The sequence below is a fragment of the Erinaceus europaeus genome, chromosome 3, assembly GCF_950295315.1.
Source record: "Erinaceus europaeus chromosome 3, mEriEur2.1, whole genome shotgun sequence".
Classification (NCBI taxonomy): Eukaryota; Metazoa; Chordata; class Mammalia; order Eulipotyphla; family Erinaceidae; genus Erinaceus; species Erinaceus europaeus.
The window spans coordinates 46,645,335-46,667,515 of record NC_080164.1 but is presented as its reverse complement, the minus strand read 5'-3'; the positions used below and the strand labels follow the sequence as shown (position 1 = coordinate 46,667,515).

The 22,181-nt window shown below is 37.2% G+C and overlaps 1 protein-coding gene across 6 annotated transcripts in view; it reads left to right on the top strand.

Annotated features, from left to right (window-relative positions):
• The window catches only part of GMCL1 (germ cell-less 1, spermatogenesis associated), a 59,454-nt gene that overhangs the window by 4,591 nt on the left and 32,682 nt on the right, over positions 1-22,181 (top strand). For all 6 annotated transcript variants that reach the window (XR_009548922.1, XM_060187159.1, XM_060187161.1 and 3 more), the window contains 8 exons: positions 5,981-6,104; positions 9,934-10,030; positions 12,267-12,364; positions 15,001-15,113; positions 15,801-15,866; positions 18,783-18,867; positions 21,478-21,568; positions 21,883-22,020. Coding sequence is in view for 5 of the 6 variants with exons in the window: in XM_060187159.1 (XP_060043142.1) it covers positions 5,981-6,104; positions 9,934-10,030; positions 12,267-12,364; positions 15,001-15,113; positions 15,801-15,866; positions 18,783-18,867; positions 21,478-21,568; positions 21,883-22,020 (812 nt within the window). In the remaining variant the exon portion in view is untranslated. The remainder of the gene's footprint in view (positions 1-5,980; positions 6,105-9,933; positions 10,031-12,266; positions 12,365-15,000; positions 15,114-15,800; positions 15,867-18,782; positions 18,868-21,477; positions 21,569-21,882; positions 22,021-22,181) is intronic.

Sequence of the window (22,181 nt, the reverse complement as noted above, 5' to 3'; positions counted from 1 at the left end):
GAGATATGGGAGAGTGCTTGTCAGAATTTATTATTTGTTAGATCAGTAGAAGATGCCTATATTATTCTGCCCACCCTGGATGAGAGGCATAAGAAGTGAAGACACTGACTTTAGTTTACTGACACTAATATGCTTCCTAAAATTGCCTAATGTTCTTTTTCCTCTCAAGTAACTACTGCCTGAAACCTTTGATTTCCAGGCCCATCTTCCACCTCACAATAGTTTGTTAATTACACACTAATTTTTATGTTAAAAGACTTAAAAAGAAAAAATAGACTTAAAATGCAACTAGTGTGCAACTATATCCTGCTTGTTTTGTCTTTAAAAATTGAAATCTGGTATATTGTATATTGTTACAACTATGTAAACATTGTCCATTACAGAGTCTTGTAACTTGCTAAGATTATAAGTCACACACTCTGGGTCTAGTGTCAAAACCCATTTTTCTCTTAAGAGAAAATTATTATTATAATTATTATTTTTAAATTTTCTTTATTGGGGAATTAATGTTTTGCATTCAACAATAAATACAATAATTTGTACATGGATAGCATTTCCCAGTTTTCCATATAACAATACAACCCCCACTAGGTCCTCTGTCATCCTTCTTGGATCTATATTCTCTCTACCCACCCAATTCCAGTTCAGGTTCTACTTGTGTTTTCTTTTCTGACCTTGTTTTTCAACTTCTGCCTGAGAGTGAGATCATCCCATATTCATCCTTCTGTTTCTGACTTATTTCACTTAACATGAATTTTTCAAGGTCCATCCAAGATTGACTGAAAACGGTGAAGTCACCATTTTTTACAGCTGAGTAGTATTCCATTGTGTATATATACCACAACTTGCTCAGCCACTCATCTGTTGTTGGACACCTGGGTTGCTTCCAGGTCTTGGCTCTTACAAATTGTGCTGCCAAAAACATATGTGTACACAGATCTTTTTCGATGGGTGTTGTTGGGTTCCTTAGGATATATCCCCAGGAGAGGAATTGCAGGGTCATAGGGTAGGTCCATTTCTAGCCTTCTGAGAGTTCTCCAGACTGTTCTCCACAGAGGTTGGACCAATTGACATTCCCACCAGCACTGCAAGAGGGTTTCTTTGACCACACACCCTTTCCAGCATTTGCTGCTGTTACCTTTTCTGATGTATGACATTCTCACAGGAGTGAAGTGGTATTTCATTGATGTCTTTATTTGCATTTTTCTGATCAAAGACTTGGAGCATATTTTATTTATTTTATTTTATTTTATTTATTTTTTATTTAAGAAAGGATAAATTAACAAAACCATAGGGTAAGAGGGGTATAACTCCACACAATTCCCACCACCCAATTTCCATATCCCATCCCCTCCCCTGATAGCTTTCCCATTCTCTATCCCTCTGGGAGCTTGGACCCAGGTCGTGTGGGTTGCAGAAGGTGGAAGGTCTGGGTCTGTAATTGCTTCCCCGCTGAACATGGGCGTTGACTGGTCGGTCTGGCATCCTGATGGCATCTGGAACCTGGTGGCTGAAAAGAGAGTTAACATACAAAGCCAAACAAATTGTTGAGCAATCATGGACCCAAAGGTTGGGATAATGGAGAGGAAGTGTTGGGGGGGTACTCACTGCAAACTCTAGTGTACTTCTGCTTTCAGGTATATATTTTGCACTAGTTTATGGATATGTGTGAAGTGAACATATGCTCTCTTTCACAGAACCTGGTCTATATCTAGGTTTTGGGACTTTGTTAGAAAGTGATCCACCTGGGATGGAATTAGAGAATACTATGAAAGGAAAGGTCTCACCTGAGTAATGAAGCTGAAGGGTTGTCATTCCACACGTGAAGTCTCTGGACATAGTCTGAGCTGAAGCATGTTTAGGTGGCAATCGTTGCGTTGTGTTTATGTACACCCCTAGTAAAGTGTAGTCATATAAGTCACTAGTTAATTAATAGGAGCATATTTTCATGTGTTTCTTGGCCTTTGGGATCTCTTCTCTGGTGAATATTCTGTCCATATCCTCCCCCCATTTTTGGATGGAGTTATTTGTTGTCTTGTTGAGATTTGCAGTTTCTTTCTATATTCTGGTTATTAGCCTCTTGTCTGATGTATGGCATGTAAAGATCTCCCATCCTGCGAGGGGTCTCTTGGTTTGGGTAGTAGTTTCTTTAGCTGTGCAGAAGCTTTTTAATTTGATGTAGTCCCATAGGTTTATACTTGCCTTAGTCTTCTTTGTAATTGGATTAGTTTCATTGAAGATGTCTTTATAATTTATGCAGAAAACAGTTTGCCAATATTTTCCTCTAAGAATCTGATAGTTTGTGGTCTAACATCCAAGTCCTTGATCCACTTGGAATTTACTTTTGTATTTGGTTAAATATAGTGGTTCAGTTTCATTCTTCTGCATGTTTCCCAGCACCATTTGTTGAAGAGACTCTGCTTTCCCCATTTAATAGTCTAGGCACCTTTGTCAAAGATTAGATGTCCATAGGTGTGGGGGCTCACTTCTGGGCTCTCAATTCTGTTCCACTGGTCAGTGTGTCTATTCATGTTCCAGTACCAAGCAGTTTTGATGACAATGGCCTTATAATACAGTTTGAAATCTGGGAGTGTGATGCCTCCGGTTCTGTTCTTTTTTCTCAAGATTGTTTTGGCAATTCTAGGTCTTTTCTGGTTTCAGATGAACATTTGTAGCATTTGTTCTAGTCTCCTAAAAATTATTATATAATAATTACTATAATTATTTTTGTTATCACCAGAACTACTCTGGACCAACCTTTTTAGATACAGACACAGGCATAAGAAGAGAGGGAAAGACAGCCCAGCATCAAAACTTCCCTTAGTGCAGTAAAGGTTGGACATGAATCTGGGTCTTGGAATGCCAAAGCGCCCTCCTGTGTGGGAGATAGCCCTTGGAGAATTTTTCTGATCTCAAATGGAATCTTTTCCATCAAGAGTTTAAAATCGGGCTTTGTTTTCTTTGTATCTTATGAGACAGAGCCTTTTGTACTTCTTATTTTTCTTGAGTTTTTCTTTCTTCCCTTTTTTTTTTTTTTTGTATTATCTTTATTTGTTGAATAGAAAGGGGTATGGGGTAATAGATAAGAGACGCCTGCAACACTACTTGCAAAGCTTTCCCCCTGCAGGTGGGGACTGGTAGCTGGAACCTGGGTCCCTGCGCATTGTTGTATGTGCGCTCAACCAGGTGCACCACCACCCTGCCCCCTTGAGTTTTTCCTCTAGAGGGAATTTCTCTTTATTTTCTTTAGTGATCTTTAATATTCCTAGCTTCCTTCATGTTGGCCAATCCTTAGTTGTCCATTAATATTTAAGAATGAGTGGCTAGGGCTGGGCAGTACTATACCCAGTTGAATGCACCATCACCATGAGCTAAGGCCCCAGTTCAGAATCCTTGGTCTCCACCTGCAGGAGGTCTCTCCACTTCTCTGTTCTCACCTCTACCCCCCACTTTTCTCTAAATTCCTCTCTGTTGGAGGGGAGGAAGTTCAGACAGAAATGGCCCGAGGAACAGTGCAGGAATCAGGCCCCAGCAAAACCCTGGTAGCAGTATATATATGAAAAAAAGGTCAGCCTGGAAGTAAGGGTGGTATATGCAAGACAGTATATATGTCATAGTTTGGTCCAAAGAACTTGGTAGTAGTAGATTATTTAACATTAAAAGTAATTCTTCAAAACATGAACCTGAGCCAGGTGGTGGTGTACCCTTTTTGAGTGCATATGTTAACAACATACAGTGACCCAGCTTCAAGTCACTGGTCCCCAATTGTAGGAGGGTAGTTTCTCCAGAAGTGAAGTAGTACAGGTGTCTGTCTCTCCCCTACCCTCTTGATTTCTCTCTGTCTCTATCAAATAAATAAGTACCAATAAATAAATAAATTCAGAAGATGTAGTCAGACTGTCTCTAAAACTTTTAAGAACTATGGTAGAGGACACAGAACTTGAGTTGGGGGTGTGGTAATACTGTAATCTTGTAAACCACTTTTAAATCACTAATAAAAATAATTCTTTTTTTATAAAGATTTTTTATTTATTTATGAGAAAGATAAGAGGAGGGAGAAAGAACCAGATATCACTCTTGGCACATGTGCTGCGGGGGATTGAACTCAGGACCTCATGCTTGAGAGTCCAAAGGTTCATCACTGCGCCACCTCCTGGACAACTAAAAAAAGTAATTCTTATTGAAATCAAATATTATGTAGAAATCAAGAAGTCTACAGATACAGTGAGGTAGCTCTAGTTGAAGTTACATGGGATCCCATAGTTCACCCCTGTGCACACTCCATGGTGACTCATAGGACACTTCTTCATTGAGTATAATTTTGAACAATTTTGGTTCAAGTCTGTAAAGCATTTGTCCAATGCAGTGGTAGTAGAAACAGTTAAATTATTTTAAAATTTTTTTATTTATTCCCTTTTGTTGCTCTTATTATAGTTATTGTTGTTATTGATGATGTTGTTGTTGGATGGGACAGAGAGAAATAGAGAGAGGAGGGGAAGACACAGAGGGGAGAAAGACAGATACCTGCAGACCTACTTCACCGCTTGTGAAGGGACACCCCTGCAGGTGGGGAGCCGTGGGCTTGAACCGGGATCCTTCTGCCGGTCCTTGAGCTTCGTGCCACGTGCACTTAACCCGCAGCGCTACTGCCTGACTCCCCTAAATATAAATTATTTTTAAAATTACATGCAGAGGTGAAATTTTTATTGTTGTCCTCCATGTTAATTTTTTTTTTTTTTTTTTTTAACCAGAGCACTGCTCAGCTCTGGTTTATGGTAGTGTTGGTGATTGAACCTGGGAACTCAGGGCCTCAGGCATGAGAGCTATCGGTATAATCATTATGCTCTTTCCCCAGCCCCTCCATGTTATTCTTGTATTGTTTTATTTTCACAATGGTATTGGGATCCTCCATTGTGCTGATTTCTAATTAAGGATATGAATAAAACTATGACATTAATTTATTGAATTAGTAATTCATGTAATTCAGAAATAAAAATATTAATAAAAAATGTACATTGAAAGGTCTCCCCATGTTTCCCCTATCTACACACTCTCCTGTCCCTTGTGAATAGACTCCCCCAGAGATAATCACTACTATGGTTTCTATGTATTCTTCCACACATGAGCAAACACTATCCCTTGTTCTTTTAAACATTGGACAAGTTGGGCTTTACTTAATAGAAATTGAATAGAAGTAGGCAGAGGGTAGATAGTATAATGGTTATACAAACAGACTCTCATGCCTGAGGCTCCAAAGTCCCAGGTTCAATCCCCCGCAGCACCATAAGCCAGAGCTGAACAGTGCTCTGGTTAAAAAAAATAAATAATTAGTTAATTAATTAAAAAATTGAATAGAAGTATTTTTAGAAAAAGGCAGCATCATTCAACTTTACACATGCATAAATAACCTGCATTTCTTTTTTTTTTTTTTACTATTATTACTGATTTAATAATGGTTGACAAGACCATAGGATAAGAGGGGTACAATTCTACACAATTCCCACTACCAAAGTTCTGCATCCCATTGTCTCCATCGGAAGCTTTCCTGTTCTTTATCCCTCTGGGAGCATGGACCTAGGATCATTATGGGACGCAGAAGGTGGAAGGTCTGGTTTCTATAATTGCTTATCCACTAGACATAAACTTTGCAGGTCAATCTATACTCCCAGCCTGTTTCTGTCTTTCCCTGGTGGTGTAGGGCTCTGGAGAGGTGGCGGTTCCAGGACACATTGGTGAGGTCCACAATGCAGTGAAGTCAGCCCTGAGTCATGGTAGCATCTGCAGCTTGGTGGCTGAAAAAGCATTAAGATATAAAGCAGAACAAATTGTTTAATAATCAGGAACCTAAAGGTAAAAGCAGATGAGATTTGGGGTCTCCATTTTGGAAAAGGCTAATAGGTCTATTTTAGGTAGATTTCAAGAGGCCCATGTCTTTATTAATTTTTGCCTGAACAGCTAACACCTGCATTTCTTTTAACAGGAAAAAATTGAAGAGTACCTCCAAATATATTTATCAAACATTATTTTTGAATGGTGAAAATAGTGACATTAAGATTTGTGCTCTAGGAGAAGAATGGAGCCTACACAAAATATATTTATGCCAAGTAAGTATTTTATTTTTCCAGCCAAAATAATCTCTTAAAAAATTCAAACTCTTTAAATTTATTTTCTTATTGTATTTCATGGTAATCTTTTGCCTGGAAAGCTGTTTAATCAACTCAGTTACAAAAATAAAAAATTTAGAAATATGGATAATGGGGAGTCGGGCGGAAGCGCAGCGGGTTAAGCGCACGTGGCACAAAACCCAAGGACTGACATTAGGATCCCGGTTAGAGCCTCTTGCTCCCCACCTGCAGGGGAGTCGCTTCACAGACGGTGAAGCTGGTCTGCAGGTGTCTATTTCTCTCCCCCTCTCTGTTTTCCCCTCCTCTCTCCATTTCTCTCTTTCCTATCCAACAACGACATCATCAATAACAACAATAATAATCACAACAATAAAACAACAAGGACAACAAAAGGGAATAAATAAATACTATTTAAAAAAAAAAGAAATATGGATAATGGGGTTGATGAAATAGTTCACTTTGCATAGAGTGCTGCTTTGCCGTGTGCATGACCCAGGTTTAAGCCTGGTCTCTACATTGAAGGAAGCTTTGGTGCTTGGTCACTATCTCTGTCTCTATTTCTTTTTTTTTTTTTATTAATATTTATTTTCCCTTTTGTTGCCCTTGTTTCATTGTTGTAGTTATTATTATTGTTCTTGATGTCATCATTGTTGGATAGGGCAGAGAGAAATGGAGAGAGGAAGGGAAGACAGAGAGGGGGAGAGAAAGAAAGACACCTGCAGACATGCTTCACCGCTTGTGAAGTGACTCTCCTGCAGGTGGCGAGCCGGGGGCTCGAACCGGGATCCTTACTCTGGTCCTTGGCGCTTTGCACCATGTGCGCTTAACCTGCTGCACTACCGCCCGATTCCCATCTATACCTATTTCTGTCTCTCTCAACCCATGTCTATATCTTAAAAGAAGAAAGGAAAAAAGAAACACAGCTAATGTTATCAGTGAATACTGTTCATTGTCATACCAGTCTAACAGTTCTTTGTTATTAATTCAGTATAGCACATTTTTACAAAAGGGGGAAAATGCTTCACATTAAAGATTACTACGTTTACATATTTTGGATATCATTGGACATCTGAAATGTTGCTTTGTAGTAAGGTGAATGTGAATAGAAAAGTTCTTGACTCTTTAGTTTCCTTCTTTCCTGGAAAATACTGTCAGTAATAATACTAGAAAAGTACTAAATCTTGTAGCTGATACATTAGTTTGACTTCTATGTTGAAAATACTTCTACCTATTTCATTTTATTCATTTGTAAATTTTATTTTACCAGCAGACTGTTCAGCTCTGCTTTGTGGTGGTGCCAGGGACTGAACCTAGGACATCAGAGCCTCAGATTTCATAGATTTAGAAATTTCAAAATGTTGCTCTAATGACACCAACATTTTGTTCACTTATCTTTCATTGAGCCTATATGCTAAGCACAAATAGTGAATGATACAGCCCTTATACTGTCATGTCTGTATTTTGCAGTAATTAAAAGAAAATAAAAGCATACAATTTTTTTTTTCCTCCAGGGTTATTGCTGGGGCTTGGTGCTGGCACTATGAATCCACTGTTCCTGGTGGTCATTTTTTCCATTTTAATTGGATAGGACAGAGAATTTGAGAGAAGAGGGGCATATAGAGGGAGAGAGAAATATATACATACCTGCAGATTTGCTTTGCTGCTTGTGAAGTGTCTCCACTGCAGGTGGGGAGCGGGGCTTGAATCTGAATCTTTGTGCTTTGTACTGTGTGCACTTAACCCAGTGTGCCACCACCCAGCACCCCCAGCATAAGATTTTTAGAAGTATCTGAAAGGATTTTTTTGTTCTAATATTTTTCTTGGTAGAGACAGAGAGGCAGAGAGAGGGAAAGAACACAGTCAAAGCTTCTTTTGGTGTGGTGGGGCCAGGGCCTGTAACTAGGTTGTGCATATGGCAAAGTAGCACTCTATCCAAGTGATATATCCAGCCCTCTAATATTTTAATCATACTTCTTAATTTATTTTATGTAGAGATGGAAATTGAGAGGATAGGGGAAGATAAGAAGAGAGATACCTGCAGCACTGCTTCACTTCCCATGAGCTTCCCACCTGCAGGTGGGGGGAGGGGCTTGAATCTAGGTCCTTGCGCATTGTGACATGTGAGCTGTACCAGGTGCTGACCCCTATAATCATGCTTTTTTATCTTTTTTTTTTAAACAAATTTAATTTCACTTGAAGTATTCAGCTCAGTGAGTAGATTAGAACATAGGTCTCAATTTAGAGCTATGACCCATACATTTATTTTTTTTTTTCATTTCTTTATTGGGGAATTAATGTTTTACATTCAACAGTAAATACAATAGTTTGTACATGCATAACATTCCCCAGTTTCCCGTATAACAATACAACCCCCACTAGGTCCTCTATTATCCTTCATGGACCTGTATTCTCCCCACTCACCCACCCCAGAGTCTTTTACTTTGGTGTGATATGCCAATTCCATTTCAGGTTCTACTTCTTTTTTCTTTTCTGATCTTGTTTTTCAAATTCTGCCTGAGAGTGAGATCATCCCATATTCATCTTCTGTTTCTGACTTATTTCACTTAACATGAATTTTTCAAGGTCCATCCAAGATTGACTGAAAACGGTGAAGTCACCATTTTTTACAGCTGAGTAGTATTCCATTGTGTATATATACCACAACTTGCTCAGCCACTCATCTGTTGTTGGACACCTGGGTGGCTTCCAGGTTTTGGCTGTTACAAATTGTGCTGCCAAGAACATATGTGTACACAGATCTTTTTGGATGGATGTGTTGGGTTCCTTAGGATATATCCCCAGGAGAGGAATTGCAGGGTCATAGGGTAGGTCCATTTCTAGCCCATACATTTATTTTTAATTCCTAAAAGCAGGTTTTTAAAACTCAAGGATGAGAATCCCTCTGTTAAGGTTTTCCCTTTCAAGAGAAACTGGTTTGATTAGAGTGACAGCCACATAGTAAGATATAAATAGAACCCTGAGGACAGATATAAGCTATGTTTTATTTATTGCCATATCTATAGTACCTTATACATACTAAGGACTCAGTGAAACTTTTCAAATAAATTTGTTATTATTTGATCCATTCCAGAGTGATTCTAGGGCCTGGAGAAAGAGCCCACTGTGTAGGATGTCTGCCTTGCTAAATAAAGTGATTCTATTTATAAGAATTACTTTACTTAGAAGATAGCACTTCTCCCTTCCAACAATTCAGATTCATTCTGGAATTTCTGCTTATACAAAATTAAATTGGAGTTTCCCTGAATACCTGGGAGTCATCCTATTAATGCTGAATCTGGGCAGGTTTGGCCTCTTTACAGTCCCTGGGTACAATCAGGATTAAGACTGATCAGTTTTTGAAGACTTTAGTTCCCTCTTTCTCAGTGCTTCATTATGTAGCAACTTTGTGTGTTACCATGCGCTTATGAGAGATACTTAAATATATGACAGGGGTTCTAAATTTGAGCTTTAAATGTCATTGAGAAGAAAAATATACATGCAATATATGCAGAAATATAGTGAACAAACAGCTAAAAATCTTATACTAACAGGAATTCAACTCAGAGAGTAGAGGATTTGACTTCATGTTCATTAAACTAGTATTACAATGAAAGCATTTTGATATACCTAATAGTGTAGATCTCATTTTTCTTCTATAGGCATATTTCACTATTCTCTGTCTCATGAAATAATGTGAAGGATTATCTAAGTAGAATGATTGCTATGTTATTAAAATTATTATTATGTTATTAAAATGTCATTAAAAGTGGGAAGATAAAGTAATAGATATTTATTTCTTTTTTTTAAGTCTGGCTACTTTTCTAGTATGTTCAGTGGTTCTTGGAAAGAATCCAGCATGAATATTATTGAACTGGAGATTCCTGACCAGAATATTGATATAGAAGGTAACCTTAATTACTGTTAATGTAAAAACTTTAGTTTTCATTCTTTCAATAGGAAAATATTTCCTTCTAACTTTGTAAGCTAGAAAAAGTTTCATTTAACACCCTAAGGCAGTAACTTTATATTGAGTTACTCCAGTGTTTATCAGTTCTAGTCTCTCCCTCACCTTTTTAGTTGGATCCTGTCAATCTATATGCTTATCTTTATAAATATATCTACCTGAGATAAGGAGGTTGTAGGATGAAGGAAGAAGTATAAGCACTGGGAGTCGGGCTGTAGCGCAGTGGGTTAAGCGCAGGTGGCACAAAGCACAAGGACCGGCATAAGGATCCCAGTTCGAACCCTGGCTCCCCACCTGCAGGGGAGTTGCTTTACAGGCGGTGAAGCAGGTCTGCAGGTGTCTGTCTTTCTCTCCTCCTCTCTGTCTTCCCCTCCTCTCTCCATTTCTCTCTGTCCTATCCAACAACGACAACAACAATAACTACAACAATAAAACAAGAGCAACAAAAAGGGAATAAATAAATAAAATAAATATTAAAAAAAAAGTATAAGCACTTAATTTTTTTTTAATGCTGGTAAATAGTAACTGCTTATTCCTTAGGTATGAATACTTTTCCTGGCAAAAGTAAGAGTGTGTATCATTAACCAATGCTATAGGGTCCCTAGATGAGGAAATGGAGACAGAGTATTTTATTTTAGGTCTTGGAGCAATTTAGTCTGAACTCAATCAGACACTAGTTCTTTTAATTCCTAGTCAAGTGCTATTCTGCTTCCATCATTGATAATACTAGTAGAAATACCTAGTACCTACCACATAAGCAAAAAAAAAAAAAATGTTAAGAATATTTGTATAAAGCAAACCACATGGGACTTTCATGAAAGTGGCAGAAAACAGAAAGATGGATAGTAGCTTTGGGATTGAGTGTGAGTGTGGCATGGGCAGCACCAGGAGCTACATACTCTACTCCTAGTAGTGAAGTACTGAAAGAATCAGAGTAAGATAATGGGTCATTGTTCTTAATGATTGGTGTACTTGGGGGTATATTTATTATTTATAAAACTTTTTAAAATTAAGGTCCTTTAATTCTGACCATTAACTAATGTCAAGATTAGATGTAGCAGGGACCAGGAGATAGTTCACCCACTAGTGTATGTGTTGTGTCATGCATGAGGGCCTGGGTTCTATCTCCAGTACCACATGGGAGCATCATGGATGACTAGGAGAACTCCATAGATAGTGGGGCAGTACTATGTTGTCTTCTCTCTCTTGCCTGCCTTCTCTAAATAAAAAATTAGACCCAAGAGGTCACTAGGAAGGTCCTGCTTGTAAGCGGTTCTGAATTTGTTCCCAGCGCCTTGTAAGAAAATTATATATGGATGAATCTAATTCAACTTGTAATAACATCATGATTAAATTAGCACCATCAATCAGTACTACTACTATGGGATATGTGTGTGTGTGTGTGTGTGTGTGTGTGTGTGTGTGTGTGTGTGTCTGTGTGTGTGTGTGTGTCTGTGTGTGTGTGTGTGTCTGTGTGTGTTTGTGTGGGACATGAGCACCACTCTTATGCTTTATGCAGTGCTAGGAATTAAACCCAGGGCCTCATGCATGCAAGGCATATGTTCCACTGCTAAGCCAACTCTCCAGCCCCATTTTAATGGTGATACTGCTTATTGTGTCTCCAGGGTTATATCTGGGGCTCAGTGCCTGCAGGATGACTTCACCACCACTCCTGATAATATATGTATTTTTCTTTCCTTTCCATTTATTTATCAATTAGACAGAAATAGGAATTGAGAAGTAAAGAGAGGTGGGAGAAATAACATAATGGTTATGCATAATACTTTCATGGCTGAGGCTCCAAAGTCCCAGGTTCAATCCTCTGAATCACCCTAAGCCAGAGCTGAGCAGTACTCTGGTTAAAAAAAAAAAAAAGAAAAAATTAGTGGTGAGAGAGAGAGAGAGAGAAAGAAACAGCTGCATCATTGCTTCAGTCTTCATGAAGCTGGGTGGTTGTGTACCTGGTAGAGTGTACACATTATCATGTGGAAGGACCTAGGTTCAAATCCCCGGTCTACATCTGCAAGGAGGAAGCTTCATGAGTATCATGATACTACTCTTGTCCTTTAAAGTACATAACCTGATTTAGAAAAAAATGTTTTTTTGTGAAGATAGGCATTGTTATTTTTGTTACAGTCTATATGATGTTATTCCATTCTGTATATTTCTGCTTTCAGCACTTCAGGTTGCATTTGGGTCACTCTATCGAGATGATGTCTTAATAAAGCCCAGTCGAGTTGTTGCCATTTTGGCAGCAGCTTGTATGCTGCAGTTGGTAAGTATGCACGGTATTTAGTACAAGGATTACAGTTGTAGTTTTGTTTCAAATGCTGTATTCCAAAACCTAAAATAAAGCTTATTAACTTTTTGCAAATTTCAAAATGGAAATGATATACGTTATTTGTTGGGCTAGGAGAGAGCTTATGCAGTAGTGTGCACACTTGAATTTACTCAAGAACCCAGGTCTGAGTCTCTTGGTATCATATGGGAGTACCATGCACAGCACTAAGGGGAAGCTTCATGACAGGTGGAGTGGTGCACTAATGTCTCACATAGCTCTCTGTCTCTCCCTCTCTGTCTATATCTGAAATTAAAAGAAAAGAGAAAAAAAAACTTCCAGGAGCATTGGAATCATTCAGCCACAAAGCCATGGTGGCAAAAAATATATATATATGTATAAAAATGTATTTAGACATATGCTGTTTGTGCTAAGTCAGCTGATGTCTTTAATCAAAAGCAGTATCATTGAGGATGAGTCATAATACTTAAGTGAAATGAATGCAAGCTATTTCTTTTTTTTTCTTTTAACCAGAGCACTGATCAGTTCTGGCTTATGATAATATGGGGGATTGAACCTGAGATTTTGGAGCCTCAGGGATGAGAACTTCTTTGCATAATCATTATACTACCTCTACCCCAAGCTATTTCTATATAGATCTCTTAGTATGATTATAAAGTGAAGAGATTGTACTTCCCAAGACCATTTATGGATTGTTGTTCAGTATTGATATATCTTGACTGCTAGTAAAAAAAAAAAAAAAAACCAGTTTATGATTGCTAGTTCATGAGCTAAAAAAACAGCTGTGATAACTATAACTTTTCTTAATTATTAAAAAATCACATACATATATTTTATTGGTAGATTTGTTCATTTAGCAGAAATAAGTTGAATAATGTCTCAGTCTAGTTATAGAGATGCAAAGGTAAGTTAAGGTACAGTTCCCAACCTTCAGAGAACTCACAATATAATGTATGTAAATGTGTGAAGTAAGGGAAGGAAGGTTGATACATAGACCCAAAGATAGTGAAGCTGTCCAATATTGTTAGTATAAAAATTCTGTTGGATTCAGTGATTGCATAAAGAAGAGAGTTCAACCTAGTGTCAGAGAAGGAAGTTATGTTTGAGGTTGAGTCTAAAAACTGAAAGTAAGGGAGGGGAAAGGAGAGCATTTCATGTAGGAAACCAAGACCTCACAGTGTAAAACAGTGGAGGATTAGAGGTTTGCAGTGGAGCACAGCTCTCTAGCATAGGTAATAAGAAGGGTAGGAGAAGAGGAGGAAGAGGCTGTATCATGAAAGCCCCACTATACTGTTAAGATATGTAGAGTTTTAAAGTACTTTTAAAAATGTAGTCAGAAAAATAAAAGTATGTTATAGAAGGAGTGTTTTCAGGGGCAATGTGAAAGATAAAATGATTGAAGAGTTCAACATTAGAGACAAAAGTCTATTGCAGTAGTCCAAGTAAAGAGCAAAATTAGAGCAGTAGCTCTAAGCTCTAAGCGTAGAGTGGGAAAAGTGGTAGTGAGATAGTAAACAGGGATAATCCACTGGATTCGGTGACAAGAAAGATGATAAGAGGAAAGGGGAAGAGTCTTAGAATGATCTCCAGTTAGGTGGCAAATCCTAATTGCTAGCAGTTTTTATTATATTTATTTATTTATTTATTTAATAGATACAGCCAGAAATCTAGCGGAAGGGTGATACAGAGAGGGAGAGAGACAGAAACACCTGCAGCACTGCTTCACCACTGGCAAAGCTTTCCCCCTACTGGGGGCTCAAACCCAGGTCTTGCACATTGTAACATGTGCACTCAACCAGGTACACTACCACCCAGCCCCAAGAGTTTATTAATTTTTATGTAGCATTTGTACACTGACTTATTTGAGGTGTTGATAGCTTGCCAAATATACTTGACTAAGGTAACCTGGTTTTTTTAATGCTTTTATCTTACTGCTATTCATTTCTGATATGTATACTTTGTTTTCTTCCTTTAGTTCTTTTGGTTTTGTTCTGAATATACTTTCTGCACTATCTCTGTGGCTTAGCTAACTTTAATATACTTGGAAATTTGAAAAAAGATTGCAGTGTTCTTTGCATGTGCTCATAAAGTTAATTCATTTGAAATCTATAAAATATTTTATATTAAAATTCCACTGTAAGTTTAAAACAGTACTTATGGTTTAGGTGCATATGGTAACTATTGATAGGTATTTAAAACTTTAATAAAAAAAATGTAATGATTTATTTTATTTACCCAATCCATCGCATGGTCAATTGACTGTGTAAAAGGGTCTTAATTTTAAGAGAGCAAGCAAAACAGAATTCCACTTAAATTTGCAACATTCTCCAGAGGGGAAGAGAACGGGGGGGGGGGGGAGAATAGTAATATTCATGTCTGTCTTACTCCCATTTTTTACATCCAAGTATTTATTTGAATACTTGTTCAATTTTATTTTGGTAATTTTACTGGGCTGATAAAAAACCTTAGGCTTGCTGCACTTAATAAGTTCTTTCTTTTCTTTCTCTCTTCCTTTTTTTTTCCTTTTCACTTTTTAACATGTAAAAGCACATATTCAGAGCTAATTTTTCCCACATGAGATGGGCCTTTCCAGTGCTTATTTATATTTACAGGATGGTTTAATACAGCAGTGTGGTGAGACAATGAAGGAAACAATTAATGTGAAAACTGTATGTGGCTATTACACATCAGCAGGGACCTATGGATTAGATTCAGTAAAAAAAAAGTGAGTTAACTTTCTTATTTTTCCTCCCATTATACTATTGGGAATTAGGCTGCTTTGGTCTGTTAAGTGAATGTATACTATAAAAGAAAGAAGAAGAAGAAGGGGGGTAAAAAAGAAGTTTTATATAGGAAGTCCTTTTTTATATTTGGTTTAATTAGTAAATTACTCTAAACACTGGCCATGTGTGGGTGCTATAAACTTATAAAAACTGATTACTTTTTTGGTCTGGGAGGTGGCTCAATGGATAAAGTGTTAGACTCTCAAGCATGAGGTCCTGACTTCAGTCCCCAGCAGCACACGTACCAGAGTGATGTCTGGTTCTTTCTCTCCTCCTATCCCTCTCGTTAATAAATATTTTTTAAAAACTGGTTATTTTTTAGAGTACTATATCAGTGCAACTGCTGGTAGTGCTTTTAACTCTTAACATTTTCAGATTAAAAGGAAGGTAATAGTATGCAAAAAGCCTTTCATAAACTATGTAAAAACAATCTTAAAATGAAATTTTCTGAAGTGCTGTCATTAAAATAATGTAATATTCTATCAGTAACTACTGAGAAAAATCTTTATTGTAAACTTTAAAAACACTGAGCATGTCCTACCAAAACTAATTTATTTCAACTAGAAATTTTACTTAGTAAATTATAATTATATTATGTATAATGCAGTAATGATCCTTTTGAATTCCAGGTGCCTTGAATGGCTTCTGAACAATTTGATGACTCATCAGAATGTTGAGCTTTTTAAGGAACTCAGGTATTTGAATTTTAAATAACTTTCTAATTTTTCATTTGTTAAAACATGCAAAAATCATGAGTTGAAAAAATACTGCACAATTTATTTTCTTTTTTTAAAATATTTATTCCCTTTTGTTGTCCTTGTTGTTTTATTGTTGTAGTTGTTATTGTTGTTATTGATGTCGTTGTTGTTGGATAGGACAGAGAAATGGAGAGAGGAGGGGAAGACAGAGAGGGGGAGAGAAAGATAGACACCTGCAGACCTGCTTCACTGCTTGTGAAGCGACTCCCCTGCAGGTGGGGAGCCGGGGGCTCGAACCGGGGTTCTTTTGCGGGTCCTTGCTCTTTGCACCACATGCACTTAACCCTCTGCGCTACCGCCCAACTCCCGACAATTTATTTTCTTTTTCCTTTTTTGATAAAGATATATTGAGAAGGGAGGGAGGGAGAGGAGGAGGGGCTAGAGAGAGATCTGCAGAACTGTTTTACCTCATGTGAAACTTCTCCACTGTAGGAGGGGACCTGGTACTTGTAAATGGTAATGTGTGTACTCTAACAGGCATGCCACTGCCTGATGCCAACAGTTTTATATTTATACAATTTTCATTTGTATATATGTCTTCTGTTACAGCAAAATTTAATAGAATTAATTGCTGCCCTAAATCTTTAGAAATTAGTGGTGTTGGTGGGGTGCTTTCAGGTCCTGGTACATGATTGTGTAGGGGGCTCTGCACTGAGGGTGAAATTGTTTTGTAGAAAATTGTGACATTTTACATATGTATCAACTACTGTAATCATTAATCCCCCCCCTAAAAAAATTAACTGCTACTAAAAGAGTATACATTATAAGACAGACATCAGGTAGCAACTCGGAAGTCATACAGCTGGGGTAGTGATGGTGCAGTCCTGGAACCAAAAGTCCTGGTTCTACCAGTTAGCCACTGGTCATGACACACTATGTGCTGCAGCCCGGGGAGCAGAGTGTTCAGTTCCATTCTGGTTTTCATACTGAGTATGGCACTGTACACAGGATGTGTCTTCATGCCTCAGCCCATCATGACGAAGATGTGACCCGAATTCAGAGATTCTGTAGAAAAGAGTTTCTTTCTGAAACTGGAATGTGACTCCATCAGATGTTCTAAGAAATGTCAACTAAACCAGTCTTGTGAATTTTATGATGAAATTTCATGAGTAGACCAGGAAGATAATCCTGACTCATGTGCTCTTTATTTTTCAACTTTAAAAGAATATTTTGTACAATAAGATTTGTCTATTTTAGCACTGTAGTTACTTGTACTTTGATAGCAGTATTTTCTTAACACTTATGACTCTTTCAATTTTAATATATATATATATGCTTTTTTTTTATTGGGGGTTGATAGTTTACAGTGCAGTTGTTGACACGTGGTTGCAATTTCTCATCATGATAGGTCTCTGTTTTTTTTTTTTTTAACTTTCAAGATAAAATGCAAGGCTTACTAAAATTTTTATGGCTGACGCACCTCCTGGATTTCTGAGTCTTTTCCTTTCTTCTGCACTTCAAAAACATTTTGGTAAAGAATTTTGAGAATCATATTACCTAAAAAATCATTTCTAAGTGCTGTTATAGCATAAACAAAGTTTTTGTGTGTTTGGTTTAGAAACCATTTAAACAATTATTTTTCTCTTTCATAATTTCTCATTTTCTTTTGGTCATACTAAAAGCCCAGATGATCTTCTGACTTTTCATGACATGAAAGGGGAAGGTTAAAAAAAAAAAAAATGATGATACTATTTCCATCCTTAAATTCTGAACTAGCAATTCTTTTTTCTGTTGAGGTGCATAGGTTTACAATACCATATATATTTAAGAATTCAGGGTTTACACTTTAAATGTGTTACCACACCCACCACAGCACACATTTCTTCTTCACCATCATCTTTTATTAATAAAAGACTTAGGAGTAAACCTATGCCCCACTGTTGAGTCACCCTGACAAAATTTTCTTTTATAAATTTTAATAAGAGAGGGATAGATATTAAAGCCCACTTCACTATCCATGAAGCTCCACCTGTCTCTGCCACTGATTTCTATTGTGGTGCCCCGGATCAAAACTAACACCTCATTAGTTCTGTTCACTGAGCCACCTCCCTAGTCCCCTCATTTTTTGATTTTACTCTATTTAGTAATGATAGAAACAGGTTTTGTGATCACCATAAGCCAAACCTGAATAGTACCCTGGTAAATAAATAAATAAATAAATAAATAAATATAGCTGTTTCAGTCAAGTTTAAAAGTGTATTTTTTTTTTCTTTGTTTTACATTGAGTGAGTGGGAAGAACAGAGGAAGACTGTCACTTTATCACAGCATGCTGAAAGTTATCTTTGGCCTGGTGTGTGGGGCCCACAGACAGAAACGGGGTGGGGGATGGTGGTAAATAAAATTATAAGTCATGGGAGGATAAATAGCATAATGGTTATTATGCAAAGGTACTCTCTAGCCTGACTCATGCCTGAGGCTCCAAAGTCCTAGGTTCAATCCCTGGCACCACCATAAGCCAGAGCTGAGCAGTGCTCTGGTAAAAATAAAAATTAAAAAATTAAAATTATAAGTTATCTTAAGAGGACCTTACTTTAATTGATTAGCAGATTAAAGCTTTTTGTTTCCTTATCATTACAGAGAACTTTCATAGCACATTATTTGTGGTCAGATAGTTTTTTGTCTGTAGAGTTTTTTCATTGGGGGGTGGGGGGTGGGGTCAATGTCCAGGATCCAAACCTACATCCTCATATACACTTGGAGCATGTGCTCTACATCCCAGCCCTACTAATCTAATTTTTAATTACACATTTACTTTTAAGAAATATTTAAAGTTTTCAACTCCATCAGAGACTTTTTACTTTGTATATGAAAATAAATTCACCACTTTTTATTTCTTTTTTTTTTTTTTGTAGTATAAATGTTATGAAGCATCTAATTGGTTCATCTAATTTATTTGTGATGCAAGTGGAGATGGATGTATACACAGCTCTTAAAAAGGTATTGTTATTATATGATATATGTAAGGGTATCAGCTTGGCATTATAAGTGTATAAAAGGCAAAAGGAACCATCCTGAAATGTTTAAAGAATATGTTAAGAGATTTGGTTATCATTAGTGATTTTAGTTTTGTTTTTTGTCTGTTTTTCTATCTTGGGAAGATACTATTTTTTTTCCAGATTTTTCTTTCAGCCATAAAAATTTTATAGGATTAGATATGTTTTCAAAAGTTATTTTTAGTTGAATTAATGATGTTCTTATGTATGTTTTTTCTAGAAAATGTTGACATTCTTTTAAAGACCATATCTATTTTTTCCTTAAGAAAGGATTCAACATTTTTATGCAGTATGGAATTGAATAGAGGACCTTGCACTTGTAATCTAGCCCAACCTTCCTAGCCCAATTTTTCTCTTTTCTTTTTACTTTATACGAGAAGAGAAAAACAAACAAACAAAACAAAAAAATCCCAGAGTAGCACTCCACCATACATAGAGTTCCCCCAGTTTTATTCTTTGATAATCTCATGTGTCTTTGGGAATCAAGCCCAGGATCTCATATGTGTAGGTCAAGTGCACTCTGCTTATCTAGCTCCTCAGCCTTTTAAAAAGTCTTTTTGACAATTTTCTAAAAAGACAAAATTGGCTGTTACTCTTGTTCTGTAGATGGCAAGACTTATAATTCTTGAAATTACTAAGTGGTAGTCTTAAGACAAATTCCAGATCTTCTGACTACTAGTTTGCTTTTCTCATGCATAATTTTGGTTAAAAATTGGTTTGTGCTCACCATGGAGTCTGCTTTTAACACAGTTGCAAAATCTAAGAGTGAAATTATCTTCTAGGCATTTATATCATGCAGTTTGTTTTTATGATGGCAGTGACATTTTATGACTACTTTTTTCAAGAGGTTTTAAAACTGAGTTATCCAGCTATAAAAGTATAGAAAGTCTTACCTCTGAACCACTGGTATCATTCATTCATTTTAAAAAATGTATCATGTTTGTAAGTTTGTTTATATATTGGATAGTGATGGTGAAATCCAGAGGGAAGGGGGAAATGGGAAGGAGAAAAGGACTCATGCATCACACTGTTCCACTGCTTGTAAAGTTTTCTCCCCTACAAACCAAGGGCTTGAATCTGGGTCCTTAAGTGTTGTTATATGTGCGCTTAACCAAGCTTGTCACTAGTTGGCCCCCATTCATTCATTTTTTTTTTTCTTTTATTGGATAGAGACAGAGAAATTGAGCAGGGAGGATGGGAAATAGAGAGGGAAAGAGGCAGAGAGACACCTGCAGCCCTGCCTCACCACTGTGAAGCTTTCCCCATGCAGCTTTCCTCAGAGGCTTGAACCTGGGTCCTTGCACACTGCTATGTGTGTGCTTTATCAGATGTACCACCACGTGGACCCCTCCCCCCCTTTTTAAGATCTTATTTATTAATGCTAAAGATAGGAGGAAAGAAAGAACCAGACATCACTTTGGTACATGTGCTTCTGGGGATCAAACACAGAACTTCATACTTGAAAGTCTGATGATTTATCCACTGCACCACCACCTGGACCACACCCTCATTTATTCACTCTTGTTGCATATAATTCTGTGTTGAAATGATAAATTCTTACTATGTGTCAGGCACTACTCAAAGTATATTATACATAATAACTCTTGTGTGGAATATTTGAAGATAACACCCATTTTACAGGTGAGAAAATCTAGGCCCAGAAAAATTAGGTAATTTGCTCAACTATTAGTGGCATGACCAAGATTTAAAAGTCAACACTCTTAACTATTCTGCATACTATCTCAACAGCAGTAAGACTCCTTTTTCCATTTATAATTTCTTTTATAATATCAATACATAATGGAATTACTCATTGGTGAGTAGAACAAATTAATACAAAATTGTAATATTAGGAGTCAGGCAGTAGCGCAGTGGATTAAGCGCACGTGGCGCAAAGCGCAAGGACCTACATAAGGATCCCAACTTGAGCCCTCGGCTCCCCACCTGCAGGGAAGTCGCTCCACAGGCGGTGAAGCAGGTCTGCAGGTGTCTATATCTTTCTCTCCCCCTCTCTGTCTTCCCCATCTCTCTCCATTTCTTTCTGTCCTGTCTAACGACAACGACAACAATAACAACAATAAAACAAGGGCAACAAAAGGGAATAAATATTTTTAAAAAATTGCAATGTTAGGGCTGGCAGGAGAGCACTTACCTGGATAGTGTGCCTGTGTTGTCACACACACAACTTGGGCTCAAGCCCAGCCCCTACCATATTCAAGGAAGCTTTGGTGCTATGGTATCTTTTTCTTTCTCCGTCTCTCTGTCACCTTTTTTTCTGTTTGAAAGTTGGCCTGGATAGGTAGAATCCTAGTGACAATGAGACCATAAGTTCTTTTCAGGGATTAGTCTGTCCATTATCACATAATCTAGTTTTTATCACTGGACCATGACTAATGCCATGATGAATCAAAAGCTTCTTTTGTGTCACATAATTCTATTTCTTGTAATTACTTGTAAAATGGAAATTAAAACTTTATATAACATTTTAAAGTAGAAGCAGTTTGATACTATATAGTCAGGAAATAATTGTAATTTCTTCTTTTTAAAAATCTAGTGGATGTTCCTTCAACTTGTGCCTTCTTGGAATGGATCTTTAAAACAACTTTTGACTGAAACAGATGTCTGGTTTTCTAAGAGGAGAAAAGGTATGCTTCCCCCCCCCCCTTCCTTTCTCCCCGCCCCACCCCCGATAGTTTTTAACTCTCGCTCATCCTCTATTTAAAAAAAAAGTTACCCCTAGGAATGGTGAAATCATGCAGTCACTGAGTTCCAGTGATAAACCTGGTGTGTGTGTGGGGGGGGTGGTGGTGGGGGGGAGGGAGTATGATTCTTTAAAATCTTCAGATGAAGCTGTTTGTATTCTAGTATAGGTTCCTGCCCATAAAAGCAGTTAGGGGTAAATTAAACTAGTAGATTTGAAAATAGTGATTTTTTTAAGTTGTTGTTTGTTGTTTAATAGATTTTGAAGGTATGACCTTCCTTGAAACTGAGCAAGGGAAACCATTTGCGTCGGTATTCAGACATTTAAGGTTGCAGTATATCATCAGTGATTTGGCTTCTGCAAGAATAATTGAACAAGATTCTCTAGTACCTTCAGGTAAGAGAACATAATTAAAATTTTAACTAATATTTTTCTGATTGTAAGATATATTTACATATATACTCATAAAAAAGTAATGAAGACAAATTATTCTCTTTTTTTTCTTCCATGTTATTGGAGGGTTAGTGGTTTATTGTACAGTTGTTGACAAATGGATA